Raw genomic sequence first — 22,072 nt, 5'->3', positions numbered from 1 at the left:
CAAGAACACGACAAGGCTGTCTACTCTCTCCATACCTCTTCAATATAGTGCTTGAAGTTCTAGCAATAGCAATAAGACAACATAAGGAGATCAAGGGGATTCGAATTGGAAAGGATGAAGTTAAACTTTCGTTATTTGCTGACGATATGATAGTGTACATAAGTGACCCCAAAAACTCTACCAAAGAACTCCTACAGCTGATAAACACCTTTAGTAACGTGGCAGGATACAAGATCAACTCCAAAAAATCAGTGGCACTCCTATACACGAAGGATAAAGAAGCTGAGAGGGAAATCAGAGAAACATCACCTTTCACGATAGCCACAAATAGCATAAAATATCTTGGGGTTACTCTAACCAAGGAAGTGAAAGACCTATTTGACAAGAACTTTAAGTCTTTGAAGAAAGAAATTGAGGAGGATACCAGAAAATGGAAAGATCTCCCTTGTTCTTGGATTGGGAGGATCAACATAGTAAAAATGGCAATTCTACCAAAAGCAATCTATAGATTCAATGCAATCCCCATCAATATCCCATCAAACTTCTTCACAGACCTTGAGAAAACAATAATCAAGTTTATTTGGAAAAACAAAAAACCCAGGATAGCCAAAACAATCTTATACAATAAAGGAACTTCAGGAGGCATTACCATCCCTGACTTCAAAATCTATTACAGAGCTACAGTATTGAAAACAGCTTGGTATTGGCATAAGAACAGAGAGGTCGACCTATGGAATCGAATAGAAGACCCGGATATTAACCCACAAACCTATGAGCACCTAATTTTTGACAAGGGAGCTAAAGGTATACAATGGAAGAAGGAAAGCATCTTTAACAAATGGTGCTGGCATAACTGGATGTCAACCTGTAAAAAAAATGAAAGTAGATCCATACCTATCACCATGCACAAAACTCAGGTCCAAATGGATTAAAGACATCAACATTAATCCATCCACTTTGAACCTGATAGAAGAGAAAGTGGGAAGTAGTCTACAAGATATAGGCACAGGAGGCCTCTTCCTAAGTACGACCCCAGCAGCACAGACAATAAGAGAAACAATGAATAAATGGGATCTACTGAAACTGAGAAGCTTCTGTAAATCAAAGGACACTGTCAGTAAGACAAAAAGGCTGCCTTCTGACTGGGAGAAGATCTTCACCAACCCCTCATCAGACAAAGGTCTGATCTCCAAAATATACAAAGAACTCAAGAAACTAGGCACTAAATCTCTAAATAACCCAATTAAAAAATGGGGGTACTGAACTGAACAGAGAATTCACAACAGATGAACTTCGAATGGCCAGAAGACACTTAAGGTCATGCTCAACCTCCTTAGCGATCAGGGAAATGCAAATCAAAACCACTTTGAGATACCATCTTACACCTGTCAGAATAGCTAAAGTCAAAAACACCAATGATAGCCTATGCTGGAGAGGATGTGGGGTGAGGGGAACACTCATCCATTGTTGGTGGGAATGCAAACTTGTGCAGCCACTGTGGAAATCAGTGTGGCGGTTTCTCAGGAAACTGGGAGTCAACCTCCCTCAGGACCCAGCAATTCCACTCTTGGGAATTTACCCTAGAGATTCCCTAGCATACAACAAAAGCATTTGTTCAACTATGTTCATAGCAGCACTATTTGTAATAGCCAGAACCTGGAAACAGCCGAGGTGCCCCTCAATAGAAGAATGGTTAAAAAAGGTGTGGAACATATACACGTTAGAGTTTTACTCAGCGGTAAAAAATAATGACATCTTGAATTTTGCATGCAAATGGATGGACATAGAAAACGCTTTACTGAGTGAGGTAAGCCAGATCCAAAAAGAGGGACACGGTATGTATTCACTCATAAGTGGATTCTAACCATAATTTAAAGGTATTTGAGCCTATTTTTCGTGATCCTAGAGAAGCTAAATAAGAAGACGATCCTGATGAAGATTATTTAGCTATCCGCCAGGAGGTAGGAAATAGTCAAGAGTCCCAGGTAACCTTGGGTGCATGGGGGGGGGGTGGGAGGGTTGTTGGAAGGGGAGAGGGTTAGAGAGAAGGGAGTAGGGGAGGAATGGAGAAAGCTCGGTTGACCGGGATGGGGGGAAGGGAGGAAGGATGAATAAGGGATCAGGGAAGAATATATTTCAACTAAGGGAGTCATTTTAGGGTTTATAGGAAACTTGATTATATATGGGATCCCAGGTCCAAGGAGAGATCCCCAGATTGTTCTCTGGACAGAGGAGAGCGTGCCTGAACCGGCCTTGGCCCACAACCATACTGATGAATATTCTGCATGTCACCATAGAACCCTCATCTGGCGATGGATGGAGATGGAGGCGGAGAACCACGTTGGAACACTGGACCTAGCTCCCTAGGTCCAAATGAGAGGCAGAAGGAAAGAGATCGTGAGCAATGAAGGCAAGGGCACAGGAAACCTTCATCCGACGTTGGATGGCGATACAGATGGAGACCCATATTGGAACACCGAACTGAGCACTCCACAGTCCAAATGAGGAACAGAATGATGAAGAAAATAAAAAAAGTAATCAGGACTGCGAGGGATGCGAGCACCCACTGATACAAGGGGACTGATATAATGGGAGTTCACCAAGGCCTGTTGGACTGGGACTGAACGAGGACATGATCCAGCCAGATTTTCTGAATGTGGCTGGCCCGGAGCCTTTTTGAAAAGCCGTTGACAATGACACTGGGACTTGCTTCCTCTGCATGTACTGGATTTTGGCGCTCCAGTCTGTTTGGACTCTCACCTTCCCTGGACCTGGAGGGAGGGGGGAGGAACTCGGGCTTCCCACAGGGCAGGAAACCCTGACTGCTCTGGGGGATGGAGAGGGAGGGGGAGAGGGAGTGGGGGGAGTGGGAGGGTGGTGGGAGGAGGGGCTGAAATGGAAACTTTTATAATTTAATAATAATAAAAAAAAACAAAGAAAACAGTGTTAAGAGGAAAGTTCATGGTGTATTCTTCATTGCCTCCGTTTGAAATTGGAAGCAAACAAGAACGCTGGGCAAAAGTTGGGAGCATAGGAATAGGAGTAGGGGGTGGGGATGGGGGAAGGGGAGAGGGTGAGAGAGAAGGGAAAGATTGGGAAGAGCTTGGGGGAATGGGAGGGTGGAGATGGAGGAAGGGCGGATATAGGAGCAGGGAAGAAGATATCTACATTAACGGAGCCATTTTAGGGATGGCAAGAGACTTGGTTCTAGAGGGGATCCCAGGTGTCCACGAGAATGTTCCCAGCTAGGTCCTTGGGCAGCAGAGGAGAGGGTGCCTGAACTGTCCTTGCTCCACTATCACACTGATGATTATCTCAAATAACACCATAGAATCTTCGTCCAGTGATGGATGGAGATACAGACAGAGACCCTCATCAGAGCAAGGGACTGAGAGTCAAAGGTCCAGTTGGAGAGCAGAAGGAGGGAGAAGATGATCAAGGAAGTCAGGACTGAGAGGGGTTGGTCCACCCACTGATCTAATGGGAGCTCACCAAATCCAGCTGGACAGGGACTGAATGAGCATGTGATGAAACCGGACTCTCTGAATGTGGCTGCCAATGGGGGCAGACTGAGAAGCCATCGATAATAGCACTGGGACTTGTTTCTACTGCATGCGCTAGCTTTTGAGGACCCTACTTTATTTGGATGCACACCTTCCTAGGCCTGGATGTAGGGGGGAGGGCCTTGGACTTCCCACAGGGCAGGGTACCCTGCCCTCTCTTAAGGAGGGAGGGGGAGGGAAGGGGGTGAGTGGGGAGCAGGAGGGGAATAGGAGGAAGGGAGGAAGTGTAAATTTTTGAATGGAAAAATAAATTTTAAAAAAGAGGAAAGCTCATAGCACTAAATGCTTATATAAAGAAGCTGGAAAATCCCACACTAGTGAATTAACAGAATATTTGAAAACTTAAGAACAAAAAGAAACAAACTCACCCAAGAGAACTAGACGGCAGGAAATAATCAAATTGAGAGATGAAACCAACAAAAAAATAGAAACAAAGAAGGTAATACAAAGAATCAATGAAACAAAGAGTTGGTTCTTCAAGAAAATCAACAAAATAGAAAAACCTTTATCCAAACTAACCAAAAGGCAGAGAGAGAATCTCCAAATTTACAAAATCAGAAATTAAAAAAGAGGACATAACAGCAGCCATGGAGGAGATCCAGAAAATCATCAGGTCATATTTCGAAAATCTCAACTCCACAAGATTGGAAAACTTGAAGGAAATGGACAATTTTTTGGATAAATATCACTTAACCAAAATTAAATCAAGACCAGATAAGAAAATTAAATAGACCTATAACTGCTAAAGAAATAGAAACAGTCATCAAAAGTCTCCCAAATAAAACAAACCTGTGGCTAGATGGATTCCGTGAAGAATTTTACAAGACTTTCAAAGAAGAACTATTACCAATTCTCCTCAAATTGTTACACACAACAGAAACAAAAGGAACATTGCTAAACTCTTTCTATGAGGGTACAATTAATCTGATACCCAAACCACAGAAATACATTACTAAGAAAGAGAATTACAGACCAATCTCACTCATGAACATTGATGCAAAAATGCTAAATAAAATACTGGCAAATCAAATCCAAGAACACATCAGAACCATCATCCACCATGATCAAGTCGGCTTCATCCAAGAGATGCAGGGATAGTTCAACATACAAAATCTGTCAATGTAATCCACCATATAAACAAACTGAAAAATAAAAACCACATGATCATCTCATTAGATGCTGAAAAGCCTTTCGACAAAATACAACATCCCTTCATGATAAAGGTCCTGAAGAGAGCAGGGATACAAGGAACATACCTAAACATAATGAAGGCAATATGCAGGAAGCTAACAGTCAACACCAAACTAAACGAAAAGAAACTCCCAGCGATCCAGCTGAAATTAGCAACAAGACAAGGTTTTCCACTCTCTCCATATCTATTCAATATAGTTCTTGAGGTCCTAGCTAGAGCAATTAGACAACAAAAGGAGTTCAAGGGGATACAAATTGGAAAAGAAGAAGTCAAACTCTCACTGTTTGCTGATGATATTATTGCCTACATAAATGACCCCAAAAATGCTACCAAGGAACTTCAACAACTCATAAACACTTTCAGTAATATAGTAGATACAATATGAACTCAAAAAAAATAGTAGCCCTTCTGTACACAGACGATAAATGGGCCAAGAAAGAAATCAGAAAAACATCACCCTTTGCAATATCAACAAATAGTTGAAGTAACTCTAACCAAACGAGTGGAAGACTTGTATGATAAGAACTTTAAATCTTTGAAGAAAGAAATTGAAGAAGACACCATAAAGTTGAAAGATCTCCCATGCTCCTGGGTAGGTAGAATTAACATAGTAAAATGGCAATCTTAGCAAAAGCAATCTACATATTCAATGCAATGCCCATCAAAATTCACAGACCCAGAGAAACTAGGGGGACTCCTGGATCTCCCTGGGAAGGGAAAATAGAAGAGATTTCTTGAGTGGACTGAGGACAGGTGGGCATGGGAACATGAGTGATCAGGACGTGGATGATAGAGAGAGAGAGACTAATGAAAAGGGGGTGGCATTTCAGGGTCAGATAAAAACCTGGCACAAGAGACTCTCCCAGGAATCTACAAGGTTGATTTCAGCTAAGACTCCTAGAAATAGTGGAGATATATATATATATATATATATATATATATATATATATATATATATATCTTCTGTGACTAGATTTCTGTTAACCTAATTGTCATCAAAGAGGCTTCATCCAGCAACTAACTGATGGAAACAGATACAGACTCCGAGACAAACATTAGGACAAACATTAGGTGGAGGTCTGGGAACCCTGCAGAAGGTGAGGGGAAGGATTGTAGAAGCCAGACAAAACACCACAAGAATCAACTAACATGGGCTCAGTGGGACTCACAGAGTCTGAATCAACAACCAAGGAGCCTGCATGCGACTGACCTAGGCACTCTGCATATATATTATGTAACTTGTCCTTCATGTGGGAGCAGGGGCTGTCTCTGACTCTTTTGCCAGCTTTTGGGACCCTATTCCTCATACTGGGTTGCCTTGGCCAGCCTTAATACAGGGGGAGGCGCTTAGTCTTACTATATCTTGATATGACATGTTTTGTTGATATCCATGGGAGGCCTTCCCTTTTCTGAATAGAAATGGAGGAAGAATGAGTTTAGGGAAATAGACGGGAGGCGGGGGTAAGTACTGGAAGGAGAGGAGGGAGGATAAGTTGCATTTGAGATGTAAAATAAATAAAAATATTTATTTTAAATAAGAATTTAAAGAAAAAAGAAGGGTAGAAAGCATTACTATGAGACTGAAAAGAATGGTTTCTGCAAAACTGGATATCCACAAATAGATGAACAAAGAGAGATTCTTGTTTCACACCCTATCTGAAAAATCAATGCCAAACATATCGAAATCCATAGTCTATGGGCTGAAACTTTTAAACTGTAAGAGGAAAATATCTTAAGATATAAGCACATGCAAGGACATTCCTAAACAGATTCACATAGCTCAGAACTGAAAAAACTGGGATTGCATAAAATTAAGAAGTTTTTGAACTGCAAATAAAACAACAGAATGGAAAATGGTCCACAGAATGGGAGAAAATCTTTGCTATTTATACGCCTAAAATGTGACCCAAATTTAAAACATGTAAATGACTCAAACACTGTGATACATATATAATGACACAAACCATCCAATCAATGAACTGGCAAATGAATGGGTAGGGAAGAAAACTTCTTGTAAGAAGAAATGCCAACGGCCTATAAGTTTGATGAAAAACATACTTAGATTCTCAGTCAACAGGAAAGTGAAAATTAAAACTACATTGAGATTTTATCTTAACCTCCCTCCCCCGCACCCCAGTGAGAGTAGCTACCCTCTAAAGAACAAATGCTGGGGAGGACATAGAGGACAAAGAAGCCTTCCAATATCACTGTTGGGGATATAAATTAGTGCCACCACTATGAACAGTATAGGGGACTCTCAAACCCCTACAAAAACACCTATTTGGAGGATAATTGTGACCAGCAAGAGAAAGTGACTGGGGAGGGTATATGAGAAAAATACAAGGACACACATGAAAATATCAAAATGAACCCCATTGTTTTGTATACTAAAATGGTTGGTGTCATACTATGCCTCTTTCTGTTGTCTGACTAACAGAAAACACAAATATCTATGACTAAAGTCATGCTCATCACCCATTAAATGTGGCTCTACTTAAAATTTCAACATTTTCCCTCCTTGATGGTACCCTTAAGAACCACTGTCTCTAACACTTGAGACTGCCACCCGGAACGTAATACCAGTGACCCAACTAGTGCCTGTCCCAGCCATTTAAGCTGCTGCTTCTGCTATTTTCTAAACGGGTATTTGTGTTAGATGCTCAGTCTACAGTATTTGTCATTTTTAGAGCACACGGATAGAGATGCTCAGTCTATAGTGTTTAGCATTTTTAGTAGCCTAAGAATAGAAGGAAAATAATCTCAAAAGAACCAATGAGAAGCTACGACTTATGTTTTGGAACGCAGTGTAATTTGTTTGACTACGCACATTAATATTCTGAAAACAATCTGCATTAAATTGGATTTTGTTCTAATTTAAAGATTTTTCTTAATTTACGTGAATTTGGTAAGTAATAAATCTCTAAGAAACAAGCAAACGCAGGAAGACTGAGTGGCATAGAAAGCAATACACTGTTACCTGGGCTACTGCTGTCCTGCTGGGTTTTCTCAGTTTTCTGTGGTCTGCTGGTTACCTTGCTCATCTTCTTCTGCACCTTCTTTCTCTGTCTCATCTCCAGAATCTTCATGAACATCCCAATTTCCATACTTATTGACTGCTACAGTGAAGAATAAGATAAACTTTGGGAGGAGTTCATCATAGACAAAATAACCTATTTCAAAGCTAGGAGCAGCATCCATATTCAGCCCTCAAAGAAGCAATGGGACAGAACTGAACATTTTGCTGCAGGATCATTTCCACAGTGCTATTTCTCTGTGGTTCCCAGTAAGCCTCCCAGTCAATACTATTGATAAATTTCTCCTTTGAGAAAGAAGGGATTAGTCATTGGAGCTGGTGGTAATCTCTAGACTTGGGCATGATATTGCGGGAAAGATAATTGTTTACCTCAAAGACAAATTCTACAGTAAAACTGATTGTTTCCTCAAACTGCTACATATTCTTTCCAGCAAATGCCCCTGAACCAGCTCATCATGTGGTAAACAAACTTTCTAAGAATCTTTGCACTTTTAGAAGTCACAAACCAACAGGAAGTACACAGCAATGTTGATTTTCCTTGGGCCTTCCTTTCCTTTTTCTGCCAAGCTTCCGGCTGAACACCGACTTCGCTCTGACATGCTTGTGTGGGCTCATGAGAATCTCTCAGCACTAAGAGTCTCTGCTGTCTCACTAAACATGGGCTGGTAGAGAGTAGCAGATGCTCCCTCAAAACTGCAAAGGTGTTGAGTGAACTGAGCTTTTATTCCAGGACATCCAGCCTCACATTGGAGACGATGCCACCTACAATCCTCATCCTCATCAACACTGGGGATGGCCAATATCCGGCACCTCTTCAGAGGCTGCTTATGAAAATCTCCAGCAACCCTGTCGTCGTGTACCATCCTGTGAACTCATTCCCCACTTCCCGCCTCCTAGTGTTGTGTTCCATTTCATGCTTGGTGCAGGGAGTGGGGCTTCCCTTAGATTTCTTACCTCTTACATCTGAGATCTGCCCAAGGTTCTCATCCGTTACTTCCATGATAGATGCCACAGAACTTCCCTCCGCGGCAACATTGTTAGTTGACTCCTGGTGCACTCTACCCAAGGAGGCCATCCGGGGCATGTTAAGGCTCTGGCCAAATCTAATACTCAGGCCTGTACCAAGGCCCAGACCAAGGCTTAAGCCAAAACCTGGGTTCAAACCCAGGCCCAAACCCAAGCCCAGGCCCAGGCCGAGGCCAAAGCACAGGATCAGGAAGAGAATGAGGCCAGTGGCAGTGAACTTCTGGGAGAGAGCCCTCATTCTTCGCCTATGGGAAAATCGGCTCGAGCCATTATGGACGCGAGGTCTCATGATCATAGATCACCGTTGAGCAGAATCAGGGTGAAGTAGTTGTTCAGCTGCAATACACAATGAAGTAAACCAGATCCAGAAGCATGAAAGAGGCCAAACATGGAGAAATTACAGACATGGAAATCGGGTGTTCCACATCCCAAGCTTCCTCAGTATTACTGCCCTTCTGGTCTCTGACTAAGACTAAGTCTGCTGATCCACTTTCCTTCCTGGACTTTTACTTGGCTTCTGCTTTCTCCAACAGATAGTGTTGACTTCTCTGGCCTCAAATGCTGCCTTGCACACCTGTAGGCCATAAACTGCCCCATTTAGGATAGAGGCTCAACCTGTCTCATACCCTCTCCTTACATCACCTTTGCCCTCCTACTACCAAATTACTGCTGGGCTCGTTCTGACATTCTTGGGTCTTGTCTTGGTCCTATGGGGTAGACATGACAATATCATGACATGACAAATGAACAGAGCTGCAATATGGTTTTGACAACTAGGGTTTGTGACTAACACTACCCACCACTGTTAAGACAGTGGCCAGTGAGCTGCTCTAGAGGGCAGGTCAGCATGCATGCATAAGGAGAGGGGAAAGGTCAGACACGCTGAACAAGGAGAGAACAATAGTAGTATCTGAGGAGGCTCCATAGGAAAAACAAGGACCCAGTTCAAGCAGGAACTAACTTTGTGTGGGAGGTGATGGAATAAGATAAAAAAAGTTTCAACAGGGACCTTCTACCCAAACCCACATTGACAGGTTCATATGTTTGCACCTGCCAGGGTCGTCATATCTACATGCAGCAAGCTCTGAATTCCTCTGAAGTCAAGACGAACACACTTAGCAACCAGTAAATGACAAGGCCATCAGGTTGACTATTACTAACAATCAGCTACCTTTTCTCCCAAACCTTGGTTATTATTAGCTATACCCTTTTGTTCCACAGTAACCCTACCACATTTTTATATTTACAGGCATATTTCTGATAGTTTATATTAAAAGCATAGTGGTTCAAGGTGGACATGATCCATTGAGCAATGGCTAACTGCTCAATTACTAATGGCTCCTGCAGGCAAGAATAATCATAAAAAATATTGTGTGGCTCAGTTCGCAGCAGAAGTCAAAAGTTGCCATGACAAGAGTGAGATTCCAATGATCTAACATAGTTAAAGCCACTTTGAAGAGAAAGGGAGCAGGGAGATCTCAGTGCTGAAGAGGTGAATGGTGATAACACTGTAGAGTGTTTTGTGAACCCTACCACGTTCAGTTTCTACCTCCAAAGATTGAAATAAAGTTGATCCTGAGTATCAAGTAATGGATTAAAAGCATGTTATTTTGTGAAATACTATGTATGCATATTATTGCATCAATAAGAAATTTTTCTTATGCTTGAGTTTTTGTAAGAAACTATGAAGAAATGAACAGCATAATTTGTTTCTTGGGAAATCATTTCTTATAGACATGCAGAGATATATATACACTTCTTCCCCAGTGGAGTTTATGCCCAGTCGCTTCAGGGAGATGGATTGATGGAATGAAATATTTAACTTCTAGTTTTATTTGGCTTTTTAAGTCGATTCTCCCTTACTGAATCGAGTAACCAACCCAATTTGTTCAACTACAAGTATGTTCCTTGTAGTTACTAAATGGGGAATACTCACAAGCAAAACCATTTCTGTCTTTATCCTGTAACATGTTAACTCAGACAATGTATCAGAAGACATCACAAAATAGTCTTTTCTCATGACTATCTTCACAGAGGACGGAGAACTTGCACTCCAAGGACAGATAACTCATGCTAGCTGAGGGCAATAGTAGAGGAAAGCTGTTTTCTTTGTCTAGTCTTTGTTATAATGTACTAATACTCTGACAAAAGTCTAACACTTGGGGGAAGGACACAGTGTTGAGCTGTGACAGAAGATAGAACAAGAGGATGTGGAAATCCTGTGGTGAGAAAGGTGTCTAATGGAACTCTGATTCTTCTAACAAGACAGTCTCCGTAGTTGCCTCTATGTAGTTTAACTCATTACCCACAGAGCAATGCTTAAATACATCATCAGTGATCTCACTTTCTAGGTCTCCTTTCTCTGTTCAATCATTCTTGCTTCCTAACTCTCAACAGTTTCACTAATCCTTACTTTACAGGAGTTGCCATGGTATAAAAAATACAAATTCCAAACCCATACAAGTATGTTTCCACATCAAGAAGAGCTCAACTTTCCACTTGAAGTTGTAAAATAAAAAATTCTCCATACTGTAGTCATTCATGTGTTCATTGATTCACTAAGCATGTCCTGATCACTATACATCTGGAAAAATGGTAGAAGATCAGATTTCTAACATATGTAAGATTCATGGCTTGTTCTCTCTAGTCCATGCTCTGGAGATAAAGACAGATGTTTGGATGATACTAAATCACGTGCAACATTCTAACAGAGATGAGAACAGCGTGCTAAGGGAGCTCAAGGGAAAGAAAAATCAGCTATGGAGGGGAAGGCCTGCAAGGAAGATACGTTGGTGTGTAGAAAAGGACTCAGAAGGAGACATTTCAGCTTGCTGCTGAAACTAGAAGTACAGTTAGCAATAAATAGAGGGGACAGGTGGCTGCAGTAAAAAAGTGGCAGGGTGTGTGTGTGTGTGTGTGTGAGAGAGAGAGAGTGTGTGTGCTTGTGTGTGTAGGGGTTGTGCACGCACATATATTTGTCCTGGGCAACAAATTATCTAGAGCTTTGTGTCAAGCGTAAGATGGACCTTTGAGGCAGATGGGCTCATCACCCAGGAAAGTAGATCTTTTCGTTCAAAACAGCCATTGAGGTAGTAGTAGAATTAGAATAGTATGTGGTACATTTATTATTTTATTTGGTTTTTTATTACATAAATGCATACTTAACATTTTAAGTTGTTTTAGTATGCACATCTTTGTACTTCAGAAGTCCAGTTGTTGGGTTTTAAACTGTATCTTGTTTGGGAAAAGTTTATATCTGTTCTTGGTTTTCTCTAAGACAAATGTTGAATATTTCCCTGGTGTGTTGAATACTTCCAATCCATATACATTCCTTTTCATCCTTACTTTACCTCTTCCTCCTCCTTTAACATTCCCTCCTCACATCACTAACCTAAACATTGGTACCCTTAGCCCTTTTTTTAAAAAAATGACTGTTAAACTATGATTTGCCTAGCCAGAGTACCCTAATGCTGCGTTTCTGATCTCAATTGGGAAGAAAAATTTAACTGAACAAGTATCTCTCTCTTGCAGCTAACACTAAAACTCCTGCCAAACTGCCACATTTGTTGCTGCAGCTGGCTTTCCTATTGAAAAACTAAAAATCAGAGAATGCATCCATCCCAACAGATGTACAGAACACAACAAATAAATACAAAAAAGTCATGAGACAGCATTCCATCATGACACCTCCACAAGGTGACAACTTCTCAATACAGTAAAAAAAAAGATAGCTGAGATGCAAGATAAACATTTCAGATTCCTACTTTAAAATGAATCAACAGTTCTATACAGCGCTCAAATAAACAGGTACAGAAGTCAATTCAAGAGATATAAACAGGAAAGTTACTAATTAAATTCAGGACCTAGACAAGAAATTTACCAAAGAGGATAAAATAATCAGCAACTTGGAGGAAAATTTTACATACAAAAAGCAACAGTTAAGCAAGATGGATCAGGAGATGCTGAAAAGCACCAGCAGATATTCTCGAAATAATCAATCTGTTCAATAACAAAACACAACAGAAGGCAAATAAGATAAAGTAGAACAAAGCTCTACACACACACACACACACACACACACACATACACACACATACGCACACGTATATATATATATATATATATTAAAATTAATGAACATGAGTAAAATCTCTAAGAAGTTGCAAATTCATTCAACCTATTTGATAAAGTGACAGCTAAGAATCTTTCAAATCTAGAGAAAGAAATAGACATCCAAACATGGGCAGCATTTAGGTCCCAAATGGATATAATCAGAGAAGAATATCATCAGGCTATATCAAAACTAAGATGCCCAAAGTACAAAGCAATGGAAATCGCTAATATGATGGCTCATAACTGGTGAAGTAGACTTGAAGAGAAAAGTTGAGCCAGGTATTATTATTACATACACATAATCTCAGCACTGAGTATAAGAAGACAGAAAGATGCTCAGTCTAGATATAGTAGGGAGGGCCTTGGACCTTCCACAAAGCAATGTGCGTTACCCTCTGTGAGGATTGGATGGGGTGGGGTGGGAGGAGGGGACGGAGTGGGAACTTGGATTGGTATTTTTTTTTAAATCTAATAAATAAAAAAAGACAGAAAGATCCTGGAGCTGACCAGCCAGTCTACATTAATTGGAGAATTCAAGGCCAATGATAGACTTGGCCTGACAGGAAGTAGAGGATATTTCTCAGTATGACATCCACTTTAGTTTTCTATTGCTGTGACAAAACTCTATTACCAAGACAACTTATGAAAGAAAGCACTTAATTTGGGGTTGGGGGGTTGGGGGGTCACAGTTTCAGAAGAGAATAGAGCCCATAGCAATCATGGTAGAGAGCATGAGAGGAAGCAAGCAAGCACAGCTCTGGGGCAGTAACTGAGAATTTACATCTCATCCATAAGTACAAGGCAGTGGGGGGGGGTTGCTGATTGGGAATGGTGTGGGATTTGAAACCTCACAGCCCACTCCCATTGACACACCTCTTCCAATGAGACCATACCTCCTAATCCTACCCAAACAGTTCCAACAACTCCATTCAAATATTTGAGTCTATGGGAGATATTCAAACCACAACACTCAAGGTTGTCTTTGGCATTAACACACATGCATACACACCTGCACATATAAACATATATGATGAGCACACATACACACAAACACTTTCACACTCACATTTCAAAAAAAACCTGGAGTGATGAAACATCTAGAGAAAAAAATTATAGAGGAACATTGAGATGTGGGTAGAGATGCGAACTTTTTGAATAGAACCCACTAGAACAGGAAATGTCCTCCAAGAATTGACTCATGAGATTACATGAAAGTAAAAGGTTGTCACACAACAAAGGATGCTGACAGCAAACAGGACAATATTTCTGCCAGTTTATCTCTAAATAAGATGTACATAGCTAGAATATATGAAGAGCTATAAAAGTTAAACCCCAATAAAAATCCAAAACTGTCTATCAATAAATGAGCCAGTGAACTGAGCAGTTTTCAAAAGAAGAAACACAAATAGACAAATAACTACTATCTTTATAAGTGTTCATCTGTAGCCATCAGGGAAATGCAAATTAAAACTACTCTGAGATTTCATCTCACCTTTATCAGAATGTCTACTCACCAAGAAAATAAAGGGCAAGTTCTGGCAAGCATGTGGAGAAGGAGGAACCCTTATCTATTGTTGGGGGAAATGTAAACTGTTACAGCCACTATGGAAATCAGTGTGAGAATGTCTATTAAAAACACTAAGAATAGAACTGCCATATAATCCAGCAATACCACTTCAGGATATATACCCAAAGAACTCTATAGCCTACTGCAGAGATACTTGCTCATCCATGCTCATTGTCATTCTATTCACAATAGCCAGAACATGAAAAGAGCCTAGCTGCCCATCAACTGATAAATGGATAATGAAAATATGACACATATAGACTGTGGAACACTAGTTAATTATAAATAAAAATGAAATTACTATGATTTCAGGAAAATGGGTAGCTCTGCAAATTATTAAATGAGATGACTCCAGTTCAGAAAGACAAATACTTCATGTTCTCTTTTATGTAAGGATCCTACTTTCTATTTTTATATATGTAGATTTATGGGACAGTTAATATGAGTATAGGACATGAAACTATAAAAATACCATAAAACAGGGAAGATGAGTTTAAGCAAGAAGGGTGCAAAAAGGATAACAGAAAACATACGACATGAAAGGGAAATCCTGAGGATACAAGGAGGGGCTTGATGAGATGGGTGAGGAGTAGGCAACACGGATTAGCCAAAGCCAAATCAAAGTCTACTCTAAAATTCCATAAGAAAATCTGTTATACTTTTGATGGCTGACAAAAAACATTTTAGAGCTTAAAGAAGCACCAAAGAAATTTCACTATAAATACACTGAAAGGAGATAGCAGATTGGGTGGATGGTTTCTTCATTGTAACAAGTAATTTTAAAGAGCTCTAAATTGTCAATTTGGGATTAACGTGGTATTATTTCTGAACTGACACAGGTTGTTGTCTCTATTTTGTTTGAACATTGCACTCTTCGTGAGAAAATTAGCCATGGGCATGGCAAAATACAGAAATTCAAGGGCAAAACAGCGTACTGAATGCCTTTGATTTTCTGCCTGTTTAAAACTTGCTATTTCTTCTAACCCCAACAACCCTATGTTGTTGAGACTATTACAGATAGTCTCCAATTTGCTATGGCTTGACTTCAGTTTCTCAGCTTTATAATGGTGCAAATTTGATGCATAGTCAGTGAAATCATACTCTGAATTTTGATGTTTCCCTGGGCTAGTGAGGTATGATAGTGTGCTTTCCCCATGCTGAACCCTGGCAGTGAGCCACAGCTTCCAGGCAGTCACAAGATCATCATAGTAAACAGCACAGTACACTGTGTATGTTTTAGTTCATTTGGCATACTTTTAATTATTCTTTCAATTTCTTACAGGGTTCTTTGTTTTGTTTCATTTTATGGGTGGAAGGAGATGTTCCCTCCTGAGTCGAGAAGCATTTATATTACTTGTCTTTGTAAACAAGGAAAGAAAACAGGGAGTTTTGATGTGCTTTTTATTTTCTTGCATTTTTTTCCATTTTATGTTTCTAAGTTTTACCCACATGCACTATGTGAGTACAGAGCCAGTGGAGGTCAGGAGTCAGATCCTTTAAAATGGGGTGCAGATGATTGTACCCCATGTCGGCACTGAACTTGAACCTGGGGACTCTGGAAGAATAGATAGTACTCTTAACCACTGAGCCATCTCTCCAGTCTTTTAAAGATCATATAACCAGTAAAGGGCAGAACCTTAAATAAGAACACAAACATCACCTTTAATCTCAACACATAGACATGATAGCTCTGTTATTTAGTATATAACACATTTTCATTTTTTTCAGGTGTTTAAGAAACCATAATTCTTGAGTGACTGTTACCCATGAATTAAGAAATGATAGATTAGATCCCAGCTTCCATCCAGAGGGCCATCAGAGCCAGAGGGCCATCCAGAGGGTTGATGGAAGGGGAGAGGGTTAGAGAGAAGGGAGTAGGGGAGGAATGAGGAAAGCTCGGTGGCCTGGGATGGGGGGGGAGGGAGGAAGGATGAATATGGGATCAGGGAAGAATATATTTCAACTAAGGGAGTCATTTTAGGGTTTACAGGAGACTTGATTATATATGGGATCCCAGGTCCAAGGAGAGATCCCCCAGATTGTTCTCTGGACAGAGGAGAGGGTGCCTGAATCGGCCGTGGCCCATAACCATACTGATGTATATTTTGCTTATCACCATAGATCCTTCATCTGGCGAAGGACTGCGATACAGTCGGAGACCCACATTGGAGCACCGGACTGAGCCCCCCAAGGTCCAAATGAGGAGCAGAAGGAGGAAGAACATGAAAAACGAAATCAGTACTGCGAGGGATGCTATCACCCACTGATACAAGGGAACGGATCTAATGAGAGTTTACCAAGGCCAGTTGGACTGGGACTGAACGAGGAGGTGATCTAACCAGATTCTCGGAATTTGGCCGGATTCTCTGAATGTGGCTGGCCCGAAGTCTTTCTGAAAAGCCATTGACTATGATACTGGGACCTGTTTCCTCTGCATATACTGGATTTTGGGGATCCAGTCTGTTTGGACACTCAACTTCCTGGACCTGGAGGGAGGGGGAAGGAACTGGAACTTCCCACAGGGCAGGAAACCCTGACTGCCCTAAGGGACGAAGAGGGAGGAGGAAAGGGAGTGGGGGGAGTGGGAGGGTGTTGGGAAGAGGGGCGGAAATGGAAACTTTTATAATTGAATAAAATTTACTTAAAAAAAAGAATTGGATGAGAAGTATAAGAAAAAGTTTGAAGAAATGAGTATAGAAATGGATGAGAAATATAACAAAAAGTTTGAAGAAATAAGTAAATCCGTGAATGATACCCTGAGAAACCAAGAAAAAACAATCAAACAGGTAAAGGAAACAGTCCAAGAATTGAAAACTGAAATGGAGGCAATGAAGAAAACACAAACCGAGAACCAGCTGGATATGGAAAACCTAGGTAAACGAACGGAGACTACAGAATCAAGCATAACCAATAGAATACAAGAGATAGAAGAACTAATCTCAGATTCTGAAGATACCATAGAGAAAATAAATGCTCTGGTCAAAGAAAACAGCAAATCCAAAAAATTCTCTTCGCAAAACATTCAGGAAATCTGGGACACAATAAAAAAAACCAAATCTAAGAATAATAGGGATTGAAGAAGGAGAAGAACTGCAGACCAAAGGCCCAGAAAATACATTTAACAAAATTATAGAAGAAAACTTTCCCAATCTAAAGAACAATATTCCCATGAAGGTTCAAGAAGCATACAGAACACTGAATAGACTGGATAAAAAAAAATCCCCTCACCATATAATAATCAAAACACAAAACATACAGATTAAAGAAAGAATATTAAGCGCTGCAAAGGGAAAAGGTCAAGTGACTTATAAAGGTAAACCTATCAGGCTTACACCAGAGTTCTCTATGGAAACCATGAAAGCCAGAAGATCCTGGATAGAGGTACTGCAGAAACTAAGAGACCATGGATGCAAACCCAGACTACTATACCCAGCCAAGTTATCGTTCACTATCAACAGAGAAAACAAAATATTCCAGGATAAAAACAAATTTAAACAATTCGTAGCCACAAATCCAGCCTTACAGAAAGTAATAGAAGAAAAATCGCAACCCAAAGAATCCAACATTGTCATCACTGCCAACAATAACCCAGACATCTAGCTACCCGTCACAACCACAACTCAAAGAAGAGAAACACACAAACTCTACTACACACACACAAAAAAAATAATAACTGGAATCAACAACCACTGGTCATTAATATCACTTAATATTAATGGACTCAACTCACCTATAAAAAGGCACAGACTAAGAGACTGGATAAGAAAACAGGATCCAACATTCTGCTGTTTACAAGAAACACACCTCAACCACAAAGATAGACATCTACTCAGAGTAAAGGGTTGGGAAAAGGTTTTCCAAGCAAACGGACCTAAGAAACAAGTTGGTGTGGCCATTCTAATATCTAACAAAATTGATTTCAAACTAAAATCAATCAGAAGAGATGGAGATGGACATTTCATACTCATAACAGGAACAATTAATCAGGAGGAAGTCTCAATCCTGAATATCTATGCCCCTAATATAAAAGCACCCACTTATGTAAAAGAAAAACTTTTAGAACTCAAGGCAGTCATCAAACCACACACACTAATAGTAGGAGACTTCAACACACATCTCTCACCAATGGACAGGTCAATCAAACAGAAACTCAACAGATAAATAAGAGAATTACTAGAGGTAATGAATCAAATGGACTTAACAGATATCTATACAACATTCCACCCAAAAAGGAAAGAATATACCTTCTTCTCTGCAGCTCATGGAATCTTCTCGAAAATTGACCACATACTCGGTAACAAAGCAAACTTACACAGATACAAAAAAATATTAGTAAACACCTGTGTCTTGTCGGATAACCACGGAATAAAGTTAGAATTCAATAACAATTCGAACACCAGAAAGCCTACAAACACGTGGAAGTTGAACAGTCAACTTCTGAATCATCCCTGGGTCAAGGAAGAAATAAAGAAAGAAATTAAAGTCTTCCTTGAATTTAATGAAAATAAAGACACAACATACTCAAACCTATGGGACACAATGAAAGCAGTGCTAAGAGGAAAGTTCATAGCACTAAGTGCCCAGTTAAAGAAAACGGAGAAAGCACGTATTGGAGACTTAACAGCACACCTAAAAGCTCTGGAAAAAAAGAAGCAGACTCTCCCAGGAGGAGTAGAAGATTGGAAATAATCAAACTGAGGGCTGAAATCAACGAAACAAAAAGTTGGTTCTTGGAGAAAATCAACAAGATTGACAAACCACTATCCAAACTAATCAAACGGCAGAGAGAGAACACTCAAATTAATAAGATCAGAAATGAAAAGGGGGACATAACAACAGACACAGTGGAAATTCAGAGAATCATTAGATCTTACTACGAGAGTTTATATGCCATAAAGTTGGAAAATGTACAAGAAATGGATTGGTTTTTAGATAAATACCATTAACCAAAGTTAAATCAAGACCAGGTGAACAATATAAATAGACCTGTTAGTCACGAAGAATTAGAAGCTGTTATCAAAAACCTCCTGACCAAAAAAAGCCCAGGGCCAGATGGTTTCACTGCAGACTTCTACCAGAACTTCCAAGAAGAACTGATACCTATACTCCTTAAGGTATTTCACAATATAGAAACAGAAGAGTCATTGCCAAACGATTTTTATGAAGCTACAGTTACCCTGATGCCAAAACCACATAAAGACACAACCAAGAAAGAGAATTACAGGCCAATCTCACTCATGAATATCGACGAAAAAATTCTCAACAAAATCCTGGCAAACCGATTCCAAGAACACATTAGAAAAATTATCCATTATGATCAAGTCGGCTTCATTCCAGAGATGCAGGGCTGATTCAACATACGCAAATCCATCAATGTAATCCATCATATAAATAAACTGAAAGAAAAAAACCATATGATCATCTCATTAGATGCTGAAAAAGCATTTGACAAAATCCAACATCACTTTATGATAAAGGTGTTGGAGAGAATGGGGATACAAGGATCATACCTAAATATAATAAAAGCTATTTACAGCAAGCCAACAGCAAACATCAAACCGAACGGAGAGAAACTCAAAGCCATTCCATTGAAATCAGAAACAAGACAAGGCTGTCCACTCTCCCCATACCTCTTCAATATAGTGCTAGAAGTTCTAGCAATAGCAATACGACAACATAAGGGGATCAAGGGGATTTGAATTGGAAAGAAGTTAAACTCTCGTTATTTGCAGACGATATGATAGTATACATGAGCGACCCCAAAAACTCGACCAAAGAACCCCTACAGCTGATAAACACCTTTAGTAATGTGGCAGGATACAAGATCAACTCCAAAAAATCAGTTGCCCTCCTATACACAAAGGATAAAGAAGCAGGGAGGGAAATCAGAGAAACTTCACCTTTCACGATAGCCACAAATAGCATAAAATACCTTGGGGTTACTCTAACCAAGGAAGTGAAAGACCTATTTGACAAGAACTTTAAGTCTTTGAAGAAAGAAATTGAGGAGGATACCAGAAAATGGAAAGATCTCCCTTGCTCTTGGATTGGGAGGATCAACATAGTAAAAATCGCAATTCTACCAAGAGCAATCTATAGATTCAATGCAATCCCCATCAAAATCCCATCAAACTTCTTCACAGACCTTCAGAGAATAATAATTAATTTTATATGGAAAAACAAAAAACCCAGGATAGCCAAAACAATCTTATATAATAAAGGAACTTCTGGAGGTATAACCATCCCTGTCTTCAAACTCTATTACACAGCTACAGTATTGAAAACAGCTTGGTACTGGCATAAGAACAGAGAATTCGACCTATGGAATCGAATAGAAGACCCAAATATTAACCCACAAACCTATGAACACTTAATTTTCGACAAGGGGGGTAAAGGTATACAATGGAAGAAGGAAAGCATCTTTAACAAATGGTGCTGGCATAAATGGATGTCAACTTGTAGAAGAATGAAAGTAGATCCATATCTATCACCATGCACAAAAATCAAGTCCAAATGGACTAAAGACCTCAACATTAATCTGACCACTTTGAACCAGATAGAACATAAAGTGGGAAGTAGTCTACAAGACATAGGCACAGGAGACCACTTCCTAGGTAGAACCCCAGTAGCACAGACAATAAGAGAATCGATGAATAAATGGGACCTACTGAAACTGAGAAGCTTCTGTAAAGCAAAGGACACCGTCAGTAAGACAAAAAGTCTACCTTCTGACTGGGAGAAGATCTTCACCAACCCCTCATCAGATAAAGGCCTGATCTCCAAAATATACAAAGAACTCAAGAAACTAGACACTAAAACTCTAATTAACCCAATAAAAAATGGGGTGCTGATCTGAACAGAGAATTCTCACCAGAAGAACTTTGAATGGTCAAAAGACACTTAAGGTCATGCTCAACATCCTTAGTGATCAGGGAAATGCAAATCAAAACAACTATGAGATACCATTTTACACCGGTCAGATTAGCTAAAGTCAAAAACACCAATGATAGCCTATGCTGGAGAGGATGTGGAGTGAGGGGAACACTCATTCATTGTTGGTGGGAATGCAAACTTGTGCAGCCACTGTGGAAATCAGTGTGGCGGTTTCTCAGGAAACTGGGAGTCAACCTCCCTCAAGACCCAAAAATTCCACTCTTGGGAATATACCCAAGAGATGCCCTATCATACCACAAAAGCATTTGTTCAACTATGTTCATAGCAGCACTATTTATAATAGCCAGAACCTGGAAACAACCTAGGTGCCCCTCAATAGAAGAATGGTTAAAGAAGGTGTGGAACATATATACATTAGAGTTTTACTCAGCGGTAAAAAACAATGACATCTTGAATTTCGCATGCAAATGGATGGACATAGAAAACGTTTTACTGAGTAAGGTAAGCCAGACCCAAAAAGAGGAATATGGTATGTATTCACTCATAAGTGGATTCTAGCCATAATTAAAGGTCTTTGAGCCTATTATTTGTGATCCTAGAGAAGCTAAATAAGAAGGTGAACCTGAAGAAAATCATGTAGTTATCCTCCTGGAGATTGGAAATAGACAAGAGTCCCAGAACCT

At 40.0% G+C, this 22,072-nt stretch overlaps 1 protein-coding gene across 12 annotated transcripts in view; it reads right to left on the bottom strand.

Annotated features, from left to right (window-relative positions):
• The window catches only part of LOC146889283 (uncharacterized), a 174,738-nt gene that overhangs the window by 13,675 nt on the left and 138,991 nt on the right, over positions 1-22,072 (bottom strand). For all 12 annotated transcript variants that reach the window (XM_085684367.2, XM_085684368.2, XM_085684369.2 and 9 more), the window contains 2 exons: positions 8,744-9,151; positions 7,733-7,871 (listed from right to left, as the gene is read on the bottom strand). In XM_085684367.2, coding sequence (XP_085540493.1) covers positions 7,762-7,871; positions 8,744-9,110 — 477 coding nt within the window. In that variant the 5' untranslated portion in view covers positions 9,111-9,151 and the 3' untranslated portion in view covers positions 7,733-7,761. The remainder of the gene's footprint in view (positions 1-7,732; positions 7,872-8,743; positions 9,152-22,072) is intronic.

The sequence above is a fragment of the Myodes glareolus genome, chromosome X (assembly GCF_982192425.1).
Source record: "Myodes glareolus chromosome X, mMyoGla1.1, whole genome shotgun sequence".
NCBI classification, from domain to species: Eukaryota; Metazoa; Chordata; class Mammalia; order Rodentia; family Cricetidae; genus Myodes; species Myodes glareolus.
The sequence above is the reverse complement of the archived record's forward strand: the minus strand, read 5'-3'. Positions and strand labels throughout refer to the sequence as shown.